Here is a 21,098-nt window from a genome sequence, read left to right as displayed (position 1 = left end):
AAATTTATCAACAACCGACGGGATGGTTCAATCTGAGGTCTTTTTTTTTTTGGTGAACTTTAAAGTTTGAATATCATTCTAAGTAAAGAGCATCAGCCCCTGTAACTGTAAGTTGTTACCATGGAAATGACACTCGTGTCAGTGCAAGCGCATTAATATACAGTTGATCGAGCGTCAAAGCTGCCGTTACTGGAAATGGTGGCAGAACAAAGGATGCGGCGGGATCACTTCAGCGCGACTGTGGGATATGTAGCTAGCCGGTGCGATTAGGATCTGAACGCGACATGTCACACGAGAGTGTCGACTGTGTGTGAGGCATGCAGAGGAGACATAACAGAGGCTGCCTGATATCTGGAGTGATGGGAGACGCAAACGGGCATGAAGGAGGCCATTGAGCGCCGCTGCTCTGAGGTAGCATTGTCCTCCTCCGGCCACGTGGACTTCACACAGCCTGGGAAGGATGACACACACACACACACTTTTTTTTAAAGCCTTAATTCATTCTCTTTTGACTACTTTTGCTGGTTTTAATTAGAAAATGCCATCCGTTAAGGTATAGATCTGACATCAAGATGCATACATCCGTCGTTTTTGTGGCAGTTAATCTCAGGGTCGGGTTGCCAGCTCAACACCCGATTGTATTTCAGCACTTGGGCTTGAAGGACCTTTCTCAAGGGTGCAATAGTGGCAACCCGTCGTTGTCGTCCGCTTGTGTATGCTGTAGATAATGTGTGGGTGAGCCATGATCCAAATTTAATTACCGTCTAGTCAGTGTACCCCGCCATCCAACAGCTACCAATCAGCGAGGGGGAACAATAACACATGAAACATCAATAAAAATATATAAAATGCTGCTAATGTGGCATCTCAGTGTAAATGAAGACACGTATATAAAGAGGACCATCCGCCCTCTTCCGCATGCATGAGCTTACAAACCCGGTTGTTCGGCCAGGGCGAATAAAGAAGTCCCGCCCTTTAGGAGACCCTGGTGGGGAAAAAAAAATCACCACACCGACTCAAAAAAAAAAAAAAATTTTTTTATATCTTCTATTTATATAATAAATCTGTAAAGTGGGCGTGTCTGTGCATTAAAGATATTTGCGAAAAAATTATACTGGAGGCGGGGGGGTTAGGAAGAGTAATAGAACACATCTAGATGGTTTTTGAAATTTTTAGTTTGTCCGAATTTTAATGGGGTTTTCACATTTGGAGTATAATGTATCACGCATGCGCTTGTTGTTTTCGTCACGTGATCACAACTGAGCCAATGGTTTTTCTTTCTCTTGCGCTGCAGAATTGTAGGTAAACGTCTCCCCTGCTGGGTCTTAATGCGCGCCTTTTACTGGTATAATCAACAGCTGTGCACGCGTGTACTGTTTACTATAACACTGTGACCGTGTGTGTGTGTAAAACATCTTTTATTTTGTATTTGTATGCGTGCGTGTACAGCGCACATGATGAATAAAGCAAAAGCAAGTCTCATTAGAGAGGTTAAAGATCCAGAGCCTGCTCTTTGTGTCTGTGTGCGCACGTTGAAATCTACTTAGTAAACGCGAACTTCTGGCAACATAATTTTAGTTCATTTCAAACTTTAACAGATGAAAATTATTGAACACTTTTAAAAATGCGCTTGAGATTGTATAATTAAATTGCAGACTCATCTAGTATACAGTAAATGTTTTATATTGACACTCTGCAGTGAATATACAGTATGCAGTAACGATAGATAGATAGATGGAGTTTAATTTGTCTTTCACTGTGTAAGAGTTTAATCCCTATGTTATGATAAGCCCGTTCTAACACGTTACTAATCCTCGGCCTAGTAATTACTCAAATTATTCATTATAAAATGATTAGTATGATCAAATTAATTGGGATGTTAGAGCGTCGAAAAGATGAGTGGACGTGAAAGTGTTGCACGGGGTTGGTGTAAGTTTTAATCTGCATCAGTGAAATGTATGCAGAAAGCCCACGACGTAATTTGCATACAAATATTACAGACTTGGCAACAATGAGCGAGGCACAGCGTCTGCCCCCTACTTTTTTTTTTTCCCTTCTCTTAGTGTGCGTAGGACAAAGCTAGGCGTGAGGTCTGAATGGTGCGGTGATGTGATATAAATGTGCAATACTGAAATCCCAAACCACTACAATTTACAATGCCTGGAGAATGGACGATTCTTCAGAGGTGGACATGTTTGCGTCTTCCTTTTCCAAAAGCGCCGACACCGGAGATTCCTTTTATAATCGTTATGTAAATGTCTCATCACAGATTGAATGAATGAATTCAACATAAAGTTGTGATAAAGATGTGAATAATTCTGATAAAGGAAAAATACCTAAAGATACCTGCTGTCGAGTTTTAGTGATGCTTTTTGAGATGCTCTTCTGCTCACCACGGTTATAAAGAGCAGTTACATCTGTCGCAGTTTCCACAGCTCGCTTTCGTCAACACGAGACCTCGTGCTTATTCACTGACGTTTGTTCTTCGCACCGTCGTCCCGGGATTTATGAGCAATATTCGAATCAGCCCCTCATGCCACGTTGGCAATCGCAGAGATTCACTCATGTTTGAGTCTTTTTATTTTTTTTGTCACCAGCTCATAAAAGCTTCAACACAAACTTCTTTTTAAACTTTTCTGCCTTCTGGAGCGACGAGCACAACCGGCGAGGAAACTCAGCCAGTCGAGGCGTAACCCAATAACGTCAGCTGGTTTTTCCGTTCCTCTCCAACACGGTAACCTAGTAACGTCATATTTAATTATTTGATTTAAAAGCCATGCAGCTAAAGCAGACCTCAATAAAAAATGTATTGCACCACAGAGGGGAAGAAAAAAGTCTGAACATGATGTCGAACATGAACGCTTTCAAGGAACACACCCTGGAATTCTCTCTCTCTCTCTCTCTCTCTCTCTATCTTTTACGCCGAGCGGGTTTGACGTTCTCCTCAGGCCGTATCACTCAAACAGGCGATAAGAAAGCTGTTTGAACCTGAAACAGCAGCACCTGTTGTACAGCTTGGTCAACACCTTCAGACACGGCGCTAGGCTGCTGTTTGAAGTTTCATGTCTGGCTTTTTAATTTATAGACTTTTATACTGTGCTGATAAATAAGTAAGTATCTGACTAATCGAGGAGTTCTCCAGCATCGGTGGTCTAACTAGCCAGGACTTATTATTTTGATAGTCCATCATTTTTAATGAAATGTGTTTAATGCCTTTTTTGAGCAACTTTATCTAGTCCATCTGAGAGTCTTATTAGCAGGACATCTCGAAAACAAATGGTCAAACTTCTGTAGGATTTATGTGGAGTTTTCATATGAGCAATATTAGACATCGTGTGACTTGTTTGAACATTTTCTTTACTTTGCATACTCCCACTCTATCGGAGAGCGTAAATACTGATGGGGCTGATAATCGTGGGTGGATTTTCAATACAATTTAAATAAAGCATTGAAGTTTATTGCCCGATTTGTTCTAAGCAACATTTTTTCTCACAGAGTTTAAAGTATTAAACACTACTAAAAGTATCTAGGCGGCATGGTGGCGTAGCGGTTAGCACTATGGCATCGCACCTCCAGAGTCAAGTTCACCATCCAGTTCAGTCACGTGTTCATGAGGGTGAACAACCAATCCTTAGGCTCATGCAAGTGTTCAGAAGATGTTTAAGGTTGGCTTGGGGTGAGTCTGGATGTTCAGGAGGTTAATTATATTAAACACATTCCCGATGTGGAATATTCAGCACTTACGATGAGTTTATGAGTTTGTGATCTTCCTAAACTTGAGGAGTGTCTGTATATTTTACAGCTCGATCTGCCATATACACCGGACTTCCCTGTTTGACACCGCTGGCCTTCAGTTGATTTATTGTGCGGCGTGTTTGCACGAGCCGAATCGGGTTCAGGGAGTTAAAGTAGACTCTAAAGCTTTAGGGCCGACTGAACAACTCCTGAGAATCATTGATGTGAACCGAGCACAGGATGGAGGATTGATGACCCGAGACACAGGACACGTTATAAATATAAGATGTGTACGCTAAGAAAATTTAATTATAGTGTTTATTGATGTTATGTGAATTTGAGGATTTGATTTAATAAAAAAGAGCAGTTAATAAAATTTTTTATGGTGTATAAAGTGCTAATTTTAAATGCCACCACAAAGTAATGTTAGGGTTTTCCTGCAAATTGTCTCCTCCACACTCCAGTCCATTAGGTGGCAGGATTGCGTTAACTGTTCATGAACTTAAAAGAAGAAAAAGCAATGATCTTGCAAAACGTGACTATTTGCAGAATAAGGGTATTTCCTGCAAAAGCTGTGGGAAATCCTTTAAGGAATTCTAATGTTAGACGTTAGTTGACCCAAATAATAATAATAATAATAATAATAATAATAATAATAATTATTATAACTATAATTATAGTAATAATAATTAGAGAGGCACATTTCCTGAAGAATAATAAGCCTGCAAGATAAGTTCTGTATTGATCTAGATAACTTTGCTGCTTGTAGATAACATTAGGCTTTATTATGCAAATTCATATTTACATGAATGTGAGGTATTAGTGCAGGATGTAAAAACATGAATAAAAATACATTACAGTGCAAAAGTCTCGAGCCCCGCCCCCTCATGTCATCTTAAATTAAAATTAATGATTTGGAATAAACTTGAAGAAACAGGAACAGATGTTTTCTATTATTTCTCAAGACTACATTAAAAATCTTAGAAAGTCTGCCTCTTTGAAAGCAAAATATGAGGAAATGAGGGGGCTCAAGGCTTTTTGCACAGTGTTGCATTTAAGCGTTGAGTAAAGGCCAGTTTCGATTCATGTCTCGAAGTGAGAAAACCGTCCTCGACTCGTGACTGAACTGATGAACCTGAACCAAGAGGAGATTCAGAAGCAGAACAGGAACTTTGCGTTTGATCGCTCGAGGCGCTTCAAAGTCGCACAGATGATGAGCCCTCATTATGCATTTTCTTTAGCTGACTGCGTCCACAGCGTTTGATTAAAGTAAACAGTCTTATCTCTGCTCTCGGAAGTGCTGCCGAGCTCTAAACAAAGCTCTTTTTAAAGGAAACTAGGATACTTGAGAAAAAAAAAAAAAAACTTGGTTGTTTGTCAGTGGAGAGATTAACTAAGGGCCTCGGGTCAAGCAGCCTGATCGTTATATTCCTGTTAAAGTTCACAGTTCTTGTTCTTGTTCACTGTCTTTTGTTTGAGGTCGAAGCGTAATAGCATAAGCTATAATAATAATTATTATTTTTCTTTTGACCTGACTAATGAAGTTTAGATAATCTCGAAACGACCTGATCTGCTGCTTTTTACAATCTCAGCTATGATGACAGATGAGAAAAGTAAATTCCTGTTTGTGGGATGAAAAACATAAACACACTGAACTTTGATTGCATTCGAAAAACCAAGAGAGAGCTGTGTTATTTTTTTAAAACCTAAATTTTATACCATGAGTTTTAAAAACCTTACTGTTTTTCCCATTTCCATTTTCTCAGGAAAATGTTTTGTGACATCATTTTATCAGGACTTTGATTTCATAAATTAAAAGAAAATTTCCATATAAAAAAGCCCTTACATTCTTATTTTTACAAAAACATTTTTAATTTTTACACCCATTTTTTTAATTATTATTTAAAAACTTTATTTCTGAGTAAACATTAGTTATGTTCACTAGTTATTAGTTCAGTTTTTTTCAATATAATGTTTATATTTTGTAGTTTAATGTTACAATCTGTTTTTTTTTTTACTTCTTCCTTTTTTTAAAAAAAAAAAAAGTACTTTATACTCAAATTATTGCTTTTCTATTTACTCCCTTTATAAGATAATTAAAGTAATTAAGTTGATTTTTGTACACATTACAAGCAGCATCAACAAACAGTTTTTAATATTTTTTTAATGTATTTTGGAAAGTTATTTACAGATCTAAAAATAATCATTATAGAATATTTTAGAAATTCTTTAACATTTATAAATTGTACGATCATATTTTGTAGAAAAGTTGTCACAGTCGGAAAATACTAAGGATGAGAATCAACAGGAATATGGGCTACTATTATCACTATACCTAGGTGCCGATTCAATAAAAATTTTATAAAAATACAGATTTGATATTATTATTATTTTTTTTTATTTTGTTACAATTCTAAACATATTTAGCAATAATTTTGCTCCTGCCAATGTGTGAATAGCTTAAAGTGCTCCACCTGTGGGATTATAGAGGAACTGTAGCATTTTACCACCCGAACCCCAAGCATATACTTTTTTTAAATAAATTTTTAAATAATAGATTTTGAAGTCAGTGTGGCGAGACATGAATCGCCTCACAAAATAATTTTGATACATCACTGAAATCTTTAAAGCAGATTGTGATAGGAAAAATCAAAGGGCAGAATCGTCCACGCCTAACCTAATACATAACTTGGATTATCAATTATTTGGATGGGAATATAAAACAACATACAAAAATCCATAGAAAGCAGATCTTGCTGCATTTCTTTTACTATCTAGTTCGTGGTACCGAGCTGTGTCCATCAAAACACACCAAGCGCAAAAAAAAAAAAAAAATTGAAACTGAAATTGAACTGAAAGTTTATATTTACTATATCGGGGAGATGATGCGCTTCAGAAACACTGTGGCTTTACTCTAGCAGAAATCCACTGAGGATTTTCTGAGGGTACGCTGATATTCAGCCCTAAATGTTCCTTAGGCAGGTTTTCAGTTCCCTCTCTCTCTCTCTTCAGCTACACGATATCACATCTGCACCGAGAATTATTATGATTTATAGATGAATGATGCAGTGAATCAGGCGTAATGATAAGCCCTTGATTACAGTAACATGTTTGTGTGTTTTACTGGTTTAAATTCTCATATCAGCTTTGAAAATAGATTTAAGATGAAACCCAAGATGACACATTTTTGGGACTGTAAAGGTACAGAATAAATACAGGGCAGACGTGTGAAAGTTAGCTTAGTGTATGATTTGTTGTGTTGCATGAATTCAGAAGTTTTTTTGGAAGATCATTTTTGCAAATCTATTTTAAGTGCGTAAAAGTATCTTTCAAACTGCTCTCCTGTGTGAACGTTACTTACTGAAGGGTTGTGTTTGCTTTTTTTGCGTTTGTGTCTCTAACTCGACCACTACGATGAGTCATGTGACTAAAACACGCCTTTTAGAAGTTGTGCGAACAATTTACACGGTACAAAAATGTAATTCCTTTTAATATAAAACACTTATTGGAGAGGATTTGCCGTGCTATATAGAAATATGAGGGGCATTCAAGTCAAACCAGGACTCTTCTGGTAAATGAAAGCCAGTATGTGCACAATGTTGATCCCGGCTGAGGTGGCTCGGAGCCCACTGCAGTCGTTCCCGTGAACATTCAGCGAGGGGAACGCCTGATCCTTAAAAAACAATGGATAACTTGTCGAAACTTTCAGATGAGACGCAGCTGTCTGTGGGAACCCGTACACACAGTAACCAAGAAATCGGCAGTGAGTTGTTGCCACGTCCCTACATATAGTCCTGACCTCCTCCAAGCCATTTCCACATGTTTGGGCCATTAAAGGAGTTCCTGGGAGGCTGACTTTGGCGTACTGAGAGAACTTTCTACCTTGATGGTTAAGCCCTGGGATAAGTACATTAGTGTAGCAGGGGATTATAGTTCTGTTCTTCTGCGCAATCAAAAGTCCCAGTTTGACTTGAACAGCCCTTGAAGTTTTATCACTAAGAAAGTAAATGTTTATCATCGTTTAAACATTCAGGAGTTTCCATTTATTTTGATTCTCTAAGGTGAAATACAAGCCGAATACGTCCTAGATAAAATGTAAGAGAGAAAGAAAATCAACAGAGCAGCTCTGATGAGAATATGAATATGAACGACTGTATATATTAAGTTAATCAATAAATAAATCACAGCAGTCCAAGTAGTTGTTTTACTTAAACAAAACAATTCTCACATCAAGCTTAAATTTTTTTGTGAATCCCAGAACGACACATTCATGTACAAAAAGGTGTCATTAAAACTTCAGAACGCCGTTATAGCGGTTTATAGCACAGTGAAGTCGAACAGTCGATTCTGATTGGTCAGGAGGCGTTTAGTCTTGTATTTGTGCACACGCTTTGATACCTTATTGTTACTATGGTAACAGCTCATATCCTGACACGCACTCGTGATCAGTGTTGTCTGATGAACTAAAAACTGTCCGCTTTGATATGGAAAGTCTTCGGCACTCCAGTTGACCCCCTCCATGTGCCATATTTTCATAGGATATCTGTGTAAAGTGTAAATGAGGTATTTATAGTATTAATGTACGGATTATGGTTTCCATAGTAACAGCCGATCACCCTGTAGAGTGAATTTTCTGATTAATGTAAAGCTGTGTTGATTTTCTGTGAGGAGTCTCCAGTGTCAGTCGATTCTAACACAGAGAAAAGAAAAAAGCAGCAGTTGTTACTGAGACTCTTTCATCTCATTAACGTGGACACACGGTTATTTAGGAAACGGGCGTGGGCAGTGAGGTGGCAGACTGTTTTCTTTTCTTCTTCTTTTTTTGTCCCGACTCTGAGCCTCGTCGCCACTTTAACCCGAACCCTCACTATGTTTCAGGAAGCGGAGCCACGGCAGTCGTCCAGGCTGCTTACTGTGTTCCCCGCAAGGAGAAGGTCGCCATCAAACGCATCAATCTGGAGAAATGCCAGACCAGCATGGATGAGCTGCTGGTAATGTACACACACACACACACACACACACTTTAAATAACGTTGTGGAGCGATGTGGAGAAACCGACCGATGTGGAGAAATGCTATTAATGAGCTCCTGGTACTGAATCAGTCCAACACAAACTAATCTGGTAAAAGCCATGATACATGCACACACACACTCACACACACTCACACACACACACTCGCGCACGCTCTCACACGCACTCTTTTACACACACACACACACACACACACACACACACACACACTCGCGCACGCTCTCAAACGCACTCTTTTACACACACACACACACACGCACTCTTTTACACACACACACACGCACTCTTTTACACACACACACACGCACTCTTTTACACACACACACACGCACTCTTTTACTCACACACACACACGCACTCTTTTACTCACTCACACACACACACGCACTCTTTTACTCACTCACACACACACACGCACTCTTTTACTCACACACACACGCACTCTTTTACTCACACACACACGCACTCTTTTACTCACTCACACACACACACGCACTCTTTTACTCACACACACACTCTTTTACTCACACACACACACGCACTCTTTTACTCACTCACACACACACACGCACTCTTTTACTCACACACGCACTCTCACACACTCTCTCTCATACTCTTTCTTTTTCACATACACTCTCACACACGCTCACTCGCACACACGCTCTCTCTTTCGCACACACGCTTTCTTACACACACACACACACGCTCTCTCACACACACACACACGCTCTCTCACACACACACGCCAGACCAGAAATGCCAGAGCTGCTGGTACTGAATCAAACATGCGCACACACACACACACACACACACACACTGCAGTGCACTCGCCTCTGATCACTTTTATAATGCTTTTTTAAATGCCTTCATGATTTTGACCTCTAAACAAAATCGGCTGGAAGAAAAGGGCTCTGTGTGTGTTTGTGTGTGTGTGTGTGTGTGTGTGTGTGTGTGTGTGTGTGTGTGTGTGTGTGTGTGTGTGTGTGTGTGTGTGTTTGGGGGAGCAGAAAAGGAAACGCTCCCAATGGTGAAGTTCTCGTTTTAAGATATTCGCTGACATACACGTGGAACTCGTCCAGCAGGATTGTAGCTTTTTCTAACACACACTCTCTCACTCCTCATGCATACGACACATTTTTCATTGCAGACTCTGTATGAATGAATCGACCTTTCCTAAGACGGAGGACAAAGACATGCATTGTAGAACTGACACTCGTCTTCTGACAACTGCTAATTAAATTCGTCCCGCTTCAAAAACACGATCTGGTCAGCCTGATCTGAATCTTTTTTTTTTTTTCCTTTGGTAAAAGAAACCTGAGGGAGAAAAAAAGCAGACTTTTAAGAGACTCAGCTCATTGTACACGATTCATAAAAAACTCCTTGTTTGCCTGCAATCTCTTTCACAATCTTGTGACTCATGTTCGACTCTAAACTTGTGACGTTTTCGTTAGAAGCACCCTCTGGTCCCGCAAAAAATCGCTGAGCTAAAAGTTTCATTCAGACACACACACACACACACACACACACACACACACACACAAAAAAGTCAGTCATGTCACAGAAGTTTAATTAATTTTCACCTCTGCTTTAGATCGTCTTTACAGGGAGACGAGCAGCGGTACAGGACTGACGTAGAGCCGGTTAGACGCAAGTAAGAGCCCGTTAGTGCTGGCTGATATCATATTAGTGCCAACTTTAAACCTTCCCATTTATTTTAAAACAAATTGATAACGTTATTTAAATCGTGTTATTTTATTTATTTATTTTTTCGATCAGCTACAGATGTTCAAAAATCTGTAAAGTGTATACAAGTGATGAGATAAAAAACAGACCACAACTTAAGAGATGCATTTCCAAAAGAAAATGCAGGCTTTATCTTTATTCCACCTGGAATTTAGACATGTTGGATACCGCTGCAAATCTGGTATGTCCGTTCGTATTCCGTGTAATGCTAATGTAAAAATGGTTGCCATGCTCACTGTTGTTCTTTTGTCCGTTTTTTTATTTTATTTTTTTAGTATTTTTATTTTTTAACTTTAATTAAATGAACAGTGTCACTACCTCATCTGCGTCGCTACTGTATTTGTGTCACGCATGTACACATGCATTTTTTTATTATTATCGTTATTGTTATAAATTTTTTACTTTTTATTAAGTGAAAATGCAACAATTGGCTACTTTAATGTGTAGCACTGAACAACAACATGAGTTAAACTTGACTTACATCAGGCATGACACAAATTTGGTAGCGATGCAGATCCGGTAGTAAAAAAAAACAGGAATGAAATACAGCCAATACAGAAGAATAATAATAAGCATGGCAACAACACTGCACTACACCGAATTTTAACAGAAATACCAGATTTGTAGCGGTGTCCAATATGTTCCACCCCTGTGTGGAATAAAAATAAATCTTTTTGTAATTTTTGTGAGTTTGTATAGAGGCATCAGTGGCGTAATCTATACATTCCGTTTTTTCCAGGCTAAGGTATATGATGCGACAAAGAGCGGCAACTCGGCATAACGTTGTTGGGTTTAAGAGGCCGTAACGTTCCTTGGCCTGAAAAAAGGCGCTTCCAGTCTTAACAGGGATTTATTATTATTGGGGTCCAGTGTGAATTTACAGACAAAACCAAAACAAACACTCCTTACCTTTTGTTCTTTCTCTGTTTTTTCAACACTGAAACGGTGTGTTCGGACAAGGAGTGAAACTGATGGAGTATGAGGTGGAGTATAAAAAATGTGTCCTTATCTTTCAGATCTCAGGAGCAGTAACGCACACTTTAGAGGAGCTCTGAGACCTGTGAAAGCTTGTTTGAGAAATAAAATGAGACATTTAAGTCACTCCGTTACCCAGAGGAAGTAAGAAGTAGGCAAATACTGATAAAGGAAAAAATGATCAAAAATGGTTTTATTTACCATCATAAAGAAATATTTATTTTGTTAAATTTACATAGATTCCGATATAAACTCTTAATGAGAGCCAATTCTTAAGTCTGTCCAACTTAAAGCATTTCAGCCAAATTCACTCAAGCAGAAAGAAAGCACACCTTCAGAGACACAAATTTACTTCTTTCACCTGTGAGAACTTTCTTTAATCTCTTGGTAAACCTCCAGAACCGAGGAGCTGTTTGATCAGACTTGATCTTCACCACTTGGGTTTGAACTTCAGTTAAAGATGGCTCCAGCGGTTAGACCTTCATTCTGTGCTAAATCTACTTTAAAAAAAAACCTGAGACCCTGAGAATCTTGTGTCCTGAGTAAGTTCCTTCTTGTATGGTCGTTTTTTTTCTTTTCTTTTTTTTTTTTTTCTCTTTAAGTGAACCTCATCGTGGTTAGGTAGGTAGTGAATGCACCATTCCAGCATCGGCTGCCTGATCTGTGACGATCCTCTGAGGATTTAAAGAGCTGCTGATGGTGCTGACAAAAATAACCCATTAGCTCATGTTTATGATCTTCACCCTCTAAGCAGCAGAAGATACCAAAGATTACCATCAGCAGCGTAACACGGCGAGCACACGGCTTGTCTTGTTTTCCAATAAAGGCTTTCCTTCCATATGCGTGTCCTGATCTAAGCCTTTGATGGGATGAACTGAGCCTGGCGTTGGCTAACATCAACCAGGCCACATGGAAAACCGAGAGGGAGGCGGGTATGTGGGCTTCTCCTCCGTCATTCTCCACTTTTATGGCCTGCTGAGCAACCTCTTAAACCAAGAGGAAGCTTTAAATTAAACACAGATTGCTACTAAAAAAGCGAGCAGGGATCTGCGGTAAGCTAAATCCTGCGCAGGAACTTTCTTCAGCACTTCACAGGCCATGTGGTGCTCTGCAGTTACTCTCCACTTCAAACCTGGTGCTGAGTCAACGGATTAGGACTTACAAATATGAATTATCACCAAGGATAAGTCCCTTTTTCTTTTTTAACTAATAGTTTTGAACAAAATTTAAAAATGGGGAAAATTCTTTAGTGTTATTTAGCTTTCAGGTAAACCACCATCATGGAGCGTAAATCCTAGGACCACGCACAGGAGCATTCTTTAGATTATTAGTATTAATATTATTAGTAATAAATATTTTGTGTTGATGTTAAGTAAAGGGAAAGGTCGAACCGTTTCATCAGGTTTCATTCCAGAACAAACAGCTGCACTGGAGTTTCCTTTATCTCAAGGTCTTCTATTTTCTTTCCACTTAGTTTGCATTTCATTATTTAGTATTTGACAAATTCTGCACTGGGCCTCTTAAGGCAGCGACTCTGACACACATTACACACAGCTGTGTTAAGGTCGAAGCTGACGTGGTTGAAGCACATGTTCGAGAAGTTATTTTAACAAACTAGTTCAATTGTAAATGCAAACCTAAAAAGAAAAAATATATAAATCAAGAGTCAACTCTCAAGGTTTTATTATTTAAGAATATTCCATGCAAGACACAAATGACACATTTAACCATGCTTAAGAGTTACTTAAGTATGGTTGTTTTAATTTTGGCGAAAAAAACAAGCTTTGATTGGGTCTAAAATTTAGATAGCGCTTTCATTCCCACCTGATGAAAGAATGTCTGTTAACCTCAGTTCAGAAGCACTGTGCGACATTACTGCCAGTCATAAGTTACTCAAATATCTGTTAAATAGTTTATACAGGACTATGCAAAAGTCTTGAACACCCCCCCAAATTTCTTCATATTTTGCTTCCAAAGAACCAGATTTTCTTGTATTATTTTTTGTATGATGTCTTGAATAGTCTTGAATCTTTTCAGTCCAGTCCCTGTCTGTACCTGTTTATTTGGTAAACCACACAGTGAACTATAAATTATTCAAGCATAAAACAAATCTAACTTAAGGCATGATGATGGATGATCAGTGTACTGGCGATGGAGAGTGATCGAACAGACGAGAGAGAAATTAGGTCCTGCTGTTGTTCTATAAATTTTTTTTTTTTTTTAATTGTATCTTTGGGTATTTGCAGTCTGTGATAGTAAAACATTTGTTGCGGTTTCTTTTAATTTAATTTGCATCTTTAAATTTTATTTAGTATGAAGAAATGGTGTGGGGTGGTGGTGGGCTCGAGACTTTTGTAGAGTACTGCATACAGAAACAAAAACATAGAAAAGAAGGTTTGTTTGTGGTTTTGTGTTTTTGCGCAGGTCGTTCCGTCACACGCGTTCCTCCCTGAATGTAACACTATACTACTAAGTTGAGTATGAATTATGACATACTGTGAGTGTGTCACAGGCCTATAAAATTATATTGATTAATAGAATGTTTTTTACTTATAAATTATGATGATGATGTAATAGTAACATTGTCATTCTTGATGATAACGAACAATGCACAAAATGACTGCTAAGTCTCTCCATGGATTTTTTCCCGTAGAAAAAGGAGGAACCGAGGAACCATTCATTTTTCACTTGTTCTCTACACTGTTCACTTGTTCCCTGTGAGCTGAGCAGTTTCATGAGTTATTTGTCCCAGTGTCACTGTTCAAAGTAAATATGTAAAAACCCTACAAGTAATTTCACTTAAACGCATTTCCGTATTTCTCGTGACTCGTGCGATCAGTATAGTTTGTCTTTCATGAGAGTTTCATGAGAATCCCCCCAACGCCCCCCCCCCCAAGCTCATGTGCTGAGGACTCCAGACTAACGATGATGTAATGGTGTCTCCATAGTGGCCCCTCTGTCTTGCATCATCCCTGGGCGTTCTCGAAGCACGTGACGAGCTTGCCAATGCTTCATCTGATTCGACCACTCAAGCAGAAAAAGCTTTTTGCCCGGGAGTTAAAATGGCTCAGATTGTCAACGTATTTCTTCCTAAATTCATAGGAATTTAATAATAAAAAAGATGATTTAATAAGAATTCATTTTTTAATAAGAAGTCTTTTTTCTTTTCTAGCTAAATCCAAGTCAATACGTTTGATCGGCTGCAATCCTGTTCATGTTTGAAGTTAATGCCACGACTCTGCAGAGGGAAGGAGGCATCTTGTCCTATTGTTTTTCATCTTATGAAGTGATTCAGCAGAATTCGCTGCTCTCTGGCGTCGCCTGAGGGATCCTATCTGCTTTGATCAGAGTAATGAAATGAGTGCTTTTGTCTTTTATTGTACCAAGTGGTATGAGGACGCATGAGAAGGCCGTTACCACAAAAGCCTTTGTTTCACAGCTGTCGAGCTGCAGGGTTCAGGATGGACTCACACCGCAGTGAATGTGTTTTAGCCGCATGGTCACAGCTGCAGGACGTGCGTTCATGTCAACTGTGGCATATTACTTTTAAAACTTTGTGCTTTTGCAATCGTAATAAAAATTGTCATCTTTGACACACTTGTCCCACCACACATGGTGACATAGGTTCATCAGTACTGCACTGAACAATTTGGTGGCAATGGCGCAGGTGCTTGGGCCTGGTCATCGTTGCTTGCAACCATATTCTTTTGTATTGCGATTCTGTAAACATCACAGTTTTATAAACATGCCATATTCGTATAACTTTTTTGTTGTTACAATTTTAAACAACCTTCACGAACTAATTCGCTCATACCACACAGGATGCTGCGCTTTTTTACCAACATGTGAATAGTTTAGAGGTCACCACCTGCAGGATCATAGAGGAACTAGTGTTAGTATGTGTCGTTGGCGGTTTAAGAGTTTGTAGAAATGGTTAAAAGCTGAAATCTAAAAATAAGCCGATCCGCTTTAATGTAATAATTTATGATATTATTCTTATTAATTTAGTTAAAAGTGTACATGTCTCCCTGTTTTTTTTAGCGACTGGTTTTGGGTCGTCCAGAGTATAAAGCGTAGAGATATAATTGAAAGCCAATTCTGCTGAGCTCTGACCAATGTACAGACAAAAACTGTTTTATTTATATGAATAACGCCAGCTTATAGGTGCATTATAGTTACTTTCATGTACTGTGTATACCATTGCTTTGATTGACGTCTATAGCCACGCCCACCTCGAGAGGAAAAAGCACAGAATGAGTAAAGAAAAAATATATATGAATTTGTTAGATGCTGTGATGTAATCTGGCACATAACGTCCCTTCTACTTAACATTTTGATTTCATTTATATTTCAATCTTATTTATTTAAGATTTAACTTCAGGGAAATCCAAAAGGACTGACAAAGTTTTATTTAATTCTGTTTTTGTGTGCTGTTGTGACAAATTCGGCTAGACAGACAAAGAAAGTTTTCCTACAACGCATAAAACGTGAAGATATCATTAAAAAAGGCCAGATCTAACTAATGTACAGGTGAAATCTCTGTTTTTATATTTTTATTTATATAGACTGACATTTTTCCACCGCAAATGCAAGCATATACAAATGAAACTTTTATTTTGGAGTGTAACAATACTTTTTTTTTCCCCCACCTCACATCTTTATATAATATGATAAACGGGCAACATGTAGCAAGATATTCAAATATTACATCAAAGACACGGAATTGGTACAAGAATTGGTAAAAGGCGAAATTAACAAGTTTATTTAAAAAATATAACACTGCCTTATGTGTTAACAGAGGATTCGTCGTTCACAATTATGTCATTACAAGTGGCAAACTGTAAACGCAGCCGTTTCAGATTTAAGCTAGACATCGATCTCGGAAGAGTGATGTTTTCTTTCTCAAAATGCCACCTGTATAGTCAGTGTTTTATATTTAATAAATGAATGTACCTGTTTTTTGGTTAATTATAATCTAACACTCGTTCATGTTCAGTTCAAATCGTTTAAAGGTCGGACGTTTTACTTTGTTTATTCACGATACTGCGTGAAATCATGTTAAGAAAAAGTTCTGAGTTGTGGTGGCATCTCATGTCTTGATGACATGCTCCCTATTTACTCTGTAGAGAAATAAGGGTTCACAAAGTTGTGCTAAAATAATATCCGCCATCTATAGCAAAGAATTACTTAGTTAAATTAATAGTAAATTAAATGAAATTTCATATATACACACACACACACACCCTATTTCATTGTACTGAAAGCAGATCGAGTCAAGACTAAATTTGTACACAACAAACCATCACTTTGAAAGACACCGGCTTGATCTGAGAACTGGGAGCTGAACTTTTGGAATGCATTTTTGTATGGTACGAGGGTTGTTGGGATTCGACCCCAAGCTCTCGTCCTGAGTGACAAACTTTAGGGTCGGTGCGGAGAGCAGGACAATGTCTAACCAAGACCCATGATACAATTTTGTTTTAAGACAAACATGGAAATAAAAACCAAACTTTAACCGAACTAAACCAATCTCTTTAAAAAAAAAAAAAAAAAAAAAAGTCAAAAAGTGGGCATGTACTCATGTCATTCGTACTGGCTTGTAAAGGCCTCGACCAAATGCCAGCTCATGTTGGTGCCAAAACAGAGAGTCGCAAATCTTTGAGACACAAAGGCTTTATAGCTTGAGCTTGCAGACACATTTCTCTTCTTGGACCTTAACACTGTATTGAATTATGCAACAGTATAATCAGTTCCAGTCTGTCAGCTCCTGGAGCTTCAAACATACACACACACACACCCTCCTAGACACCAAAGTTTCAAGAAAAATACAGCAACGGCTTTGAGCAAGGCCTGGGCCAAAAAAAAAAAAAACACACGACTCACAGTGCTGTCCATTCCCAGGTCTGGGGAAGCAGCGGGTTTCCCCTCCACCCGGCCAGATGATATTGACTTTGCACAAAAAAGAAACAGTGGCAAGTAAAGAGGTGGTGTCAAGAGAGATCTTCCCTCAGACCCCCGACTTCTAGGCTCTTTGACCGAGGCTTTCTTTCTTTCTCCTTTCTTTTTTCCCTATCGGTACCACAAGCATAATTACCAGCGCAATGCCCTCCGGGAGGTCCCTTTGTCCTGCTTGTCTCTTAAATGTCAGGTGGTGAATAGGCAAGAGGCGTAAAGCGTTAAGTATTACTTTACCCAACCTTGCAACCCCGAAGTACATGTATTGTAAAACCTGAGTACAAGGTCTCTTTCTAAGCTACGCCTTAAGATGTTTCATTACTAAAAGATGTGTGTAGATTACTAGGATTGTTCATGACACACCGGTTTGAGATAAACAAACACCCAAGACAATCCTATCCTCGGGCTCACGACACCACGCAGGCCGAAACTTGCAGTATATCAAACCCGAACGAGGCGAAAAGCCAGGTTGAAGTTGTACATTTGGGATTAATCTCAGACTTTACAAGAGCTATTAAACAACAGAAAGGCAAGTTATTAGCTAACGGGTAAACGCAGGTCAGAGACATGCATGGGAACTGGAGGGATCTGTTCTTCAGCATCTGCAGACCTTCTTCAACAGGTTCAGTGTAAATTTGCGCTTGGTCGAGTTCAAGATCGTGTTGAAATTACAAAGCCAAGTCATCAAGCCTGGAAAAACAAACCTTCCAGCTTTTTTAAAACGGGATTTGCAAAAGGATATCGTTTGGCTACAGCAGGCTTGTTGTCTCAGATTGGTGTCGGACATTTACATTAGTAACAATTCTGTCACAGGGAAATCAGGGCACACCCTGGATGGGGTGCCAACCAATCGCATGGCACAAGCACACAATCACAGATTGAATCATACACTTCAGGTAATTAGGAAAGACAATCCGTCTACTTGTCACGTTTTAGACTGTAGGATGTAACCAGAGGAAACCCATCCAACCCTCGGGAGAATATTAGTAACCTATGAAAAAAATGGCTTCAACGAATTTTTTAGTTCCTTTTGGATCAGTGGATTTTTGTTAATGTCGAAGGATCCTTAATTAAGACTCGGTTCATCAGTTGAACAGCGCAGAATCTTGCTTCTACATTATCAGCTAGGAAATAAACAAGGAAGCAAGGATAGAGAGAGATTTCTACCAGGCATCTCGCATTCCAAGGATGTTTGATTGCTCTTGATTTCTGTTCATGTTTCTGCAAGTTTAGGTTTTGCTCTTGCTTAGTTTTTTGTGATTCGTTCTAGGTGTTTCCGTTCCCATGAAACCCCTACTACGATTGCATCATGCGATCCTTTTGGTGATAAAGTAGTGCTGCATGATTATTCGGATAAAAGTCTAAAAAGCGCAATATGGACCTGTACAGTTATTTAATCACAAAAAAAAAACAGCAAAGTTTATTACAAGTAATTAGGGCTGAACGATTTTAAGGGCAGAAGTGGCTCCCTGGTTAAAGTTTTGGACTTCGGTTTGGAAGGTCTCTGGTTCAGACCTCAGCACCATCGAGTTGTTTATATTTATCATAATATATTATTGTAAAATTATAATATTTCCAATGTTTATTCATCAACAAATGCTTAAATTTGTGACAAACTTGTCACAAATTCTTTGCGATTCTTGTAACAAATTCTTTGCAGCCTTTTGCGATTAAAAGAATTGCTCAGGTTTGTATCGCAGTTTCGAGTTTAACCGTTTAACTGTGCAGCACTACGTAGTTAGGAATTTATGAAGTTTATCAATAATTTAAGCATTTGTTTATTATTTTTTAAAATACTTTTAAGATGATAATTATTAAAATGTCCTGTTTAATAAATGTCTGAATACAAAATTATACATTTGATATTTACATACGATTATATCGCAGTTGCAATGGGTCAAAAATAATTGCAGTGTGATTTAAAAAATATCCTCCGCAATTTTTTTTATTGCGCATTGACCTGGCAATATATAATATTTCATGCGCTTTGATTTGGGTGATGGTTTGGGCTGCAGAGTCAACATTACCTCATCTCTCATGTCAGACAGAAAGCCTTTGACTCAGGCACTCTATTTATATTGTCCACCGATGCACTCTGGCCCATTTTCCTTCTTCTGAATTTATTTTTTTTTTTTTTCGATCTATTACTCATTTCAACCAGTCTCTTTTTTTTTAACCTGGAAACATTTTCATTAATATTGCCCGACTATTACTGTACTTATCTAGGCGGTCTGTCTAACGAACGACGCAACAGACAATCTTATCCCTGGCAAATTCCAAAACCCCTCTGACAGAATCTCTCTCCGCTGAGAATACACGTAAACACACACACACACACACATACACACACACACACACACACACACACACACACACACACTCACACACACACACAATCAGGAATGTTTCTCTGCCAGCAGGATGAGTGTGTGCTTACATGACGGCACACAAACAGATACTGGTTGAATGAAGTCATTGTACTGGATGTGGCAGTGATGTTGATTTTATGTTGGTCTTTCTCTCTTTGCAGAAAGAGATTCAAGCCATGAGCCAGTGCCACCATCCTAACATAGTCTCATACTACACCTCCTTCGTAGTGAAAGACGAGTTGTGGCTGGTGATGAAGCTTCTCAGCGGTGGTAAGTGGACTCCATTTTTTTTTTTTTTTTTTTTTTTTTTTAAAGCTCATGAAGACCCAGAAATATACAGAAAAAAAAATTCCCCTATCAGAGTGAAATGCAGTCACATGTGTAAAAATAATAATGTGATGCACAAACGGTATGCGGAATAAGTCGCGCACTCAAACTGTGTTCGCTCATTTCATGTCTGATTGAAGTTGTGCAAATCAGTGTCGCTAATGAGCAGGATAAAAGTTATAATATGACTTTAAATACATGATATTAGTGTAGATACAGCTTACAGCAGGGATTGATTCACATCAAGCCCAGGAATGATCGCTTTCCTCACATTCACATTATTATTGTCCTCTATATTTGCATATTTACGTGCTCCGATACAGCAGGTGGCAGTATGCACCTACTTGTTTTGTAAGCCGCAATTAAACTCAAGAAGAGGATAACAAGGAAGTTAACTTTTTTTTTTTTTATTCTTTCAAAACAGCTTACAACAGTATTTAACAGGAACATATAAGACAATACAAACAAACAAAAACAAAGAGGGGGATACATATAACAAGTATATAGCATGTACCTTACAGCTTACACATAACATTTTTTAACATTCGAGATGTTTTTATACATTTCTTGTTGCTAGTGATTGAAGTCAAAGATTCAAAAAAAATATTAAGGTCTTTACAAAAAAAATTAAATGAGGGAGTAATAGACATTATTTTTGTCTTATGAATATGAAACTTCCCAAAGAGGATTAACACCTCTAAAGCATTATTAACTTCCTCTGATCCAGTTTTACAATTAAAAAAAAAGATCATAGATTCCTCTATTTTAACTATCTTATAAAACACATCAAAAATCAAATTAGATATCCGTTTCCAAAAGCCTTCAGAATATATACATTTACAAAATAAGTAAGTGAGTGTTTCATCTTCTAGATTACAGAATGAACATTTAGGTGAGACATCTTTTTTAAACTTGTTGATAAAGGTGTTACAGGGATAGTACCTGTGCAATATCTTAAAGTG

At 38.3% G+C, this 21,098-nt stretch overlaps 1 protein-coding gene across 2 annotated transcripts in view; it reads left to right on the top strand.

Annotated features, from left to right (window-relative positions):
- oxsr1b (oxidative stress responsive kinase 1b) overlaps positions 1-21,098 on the top strand; it is a 58,054-nt gene that overhangs the window by 3,861 nt on the left and 33,095 nt on the right. For both annotated transcript variants that reach the window (XM_053487816.1, XM_053487815.1), the window contains exons 2-3: positions 8,614-8,726; positions 19,971-20,079. In XM_053487816.1, coding sequence (XP_053343791.1) covers positions 8,614-8,726; positions 19,971-20,079 — 222 coding nt within the window. The remainder of the gene's footprint in view (positions 1-8,613; positions 8,727-19,970; positions 20,080-21,098) is intronic.

The sequence above is a fragment of the Clarias gariepinus genome, chromosome 26 (genome assembly GCF_024256425.1).
Source record: "Clarias gariepinus isolate MV-2021 ecotype Netherlands chromosome 26, CGAR_prim_01v2, whole genome shotgun sequence".
Taxonomy (NCBI): domain Eukaryota; kingdom Metazoa; phylum Chordata; class Actinopteri; order Siluriformes; family Clariidae; genus Clarias; species Clarias gariepinus.
This window is presented reverse-complemented; position numbering and strand designations above follow the sequence as displayed.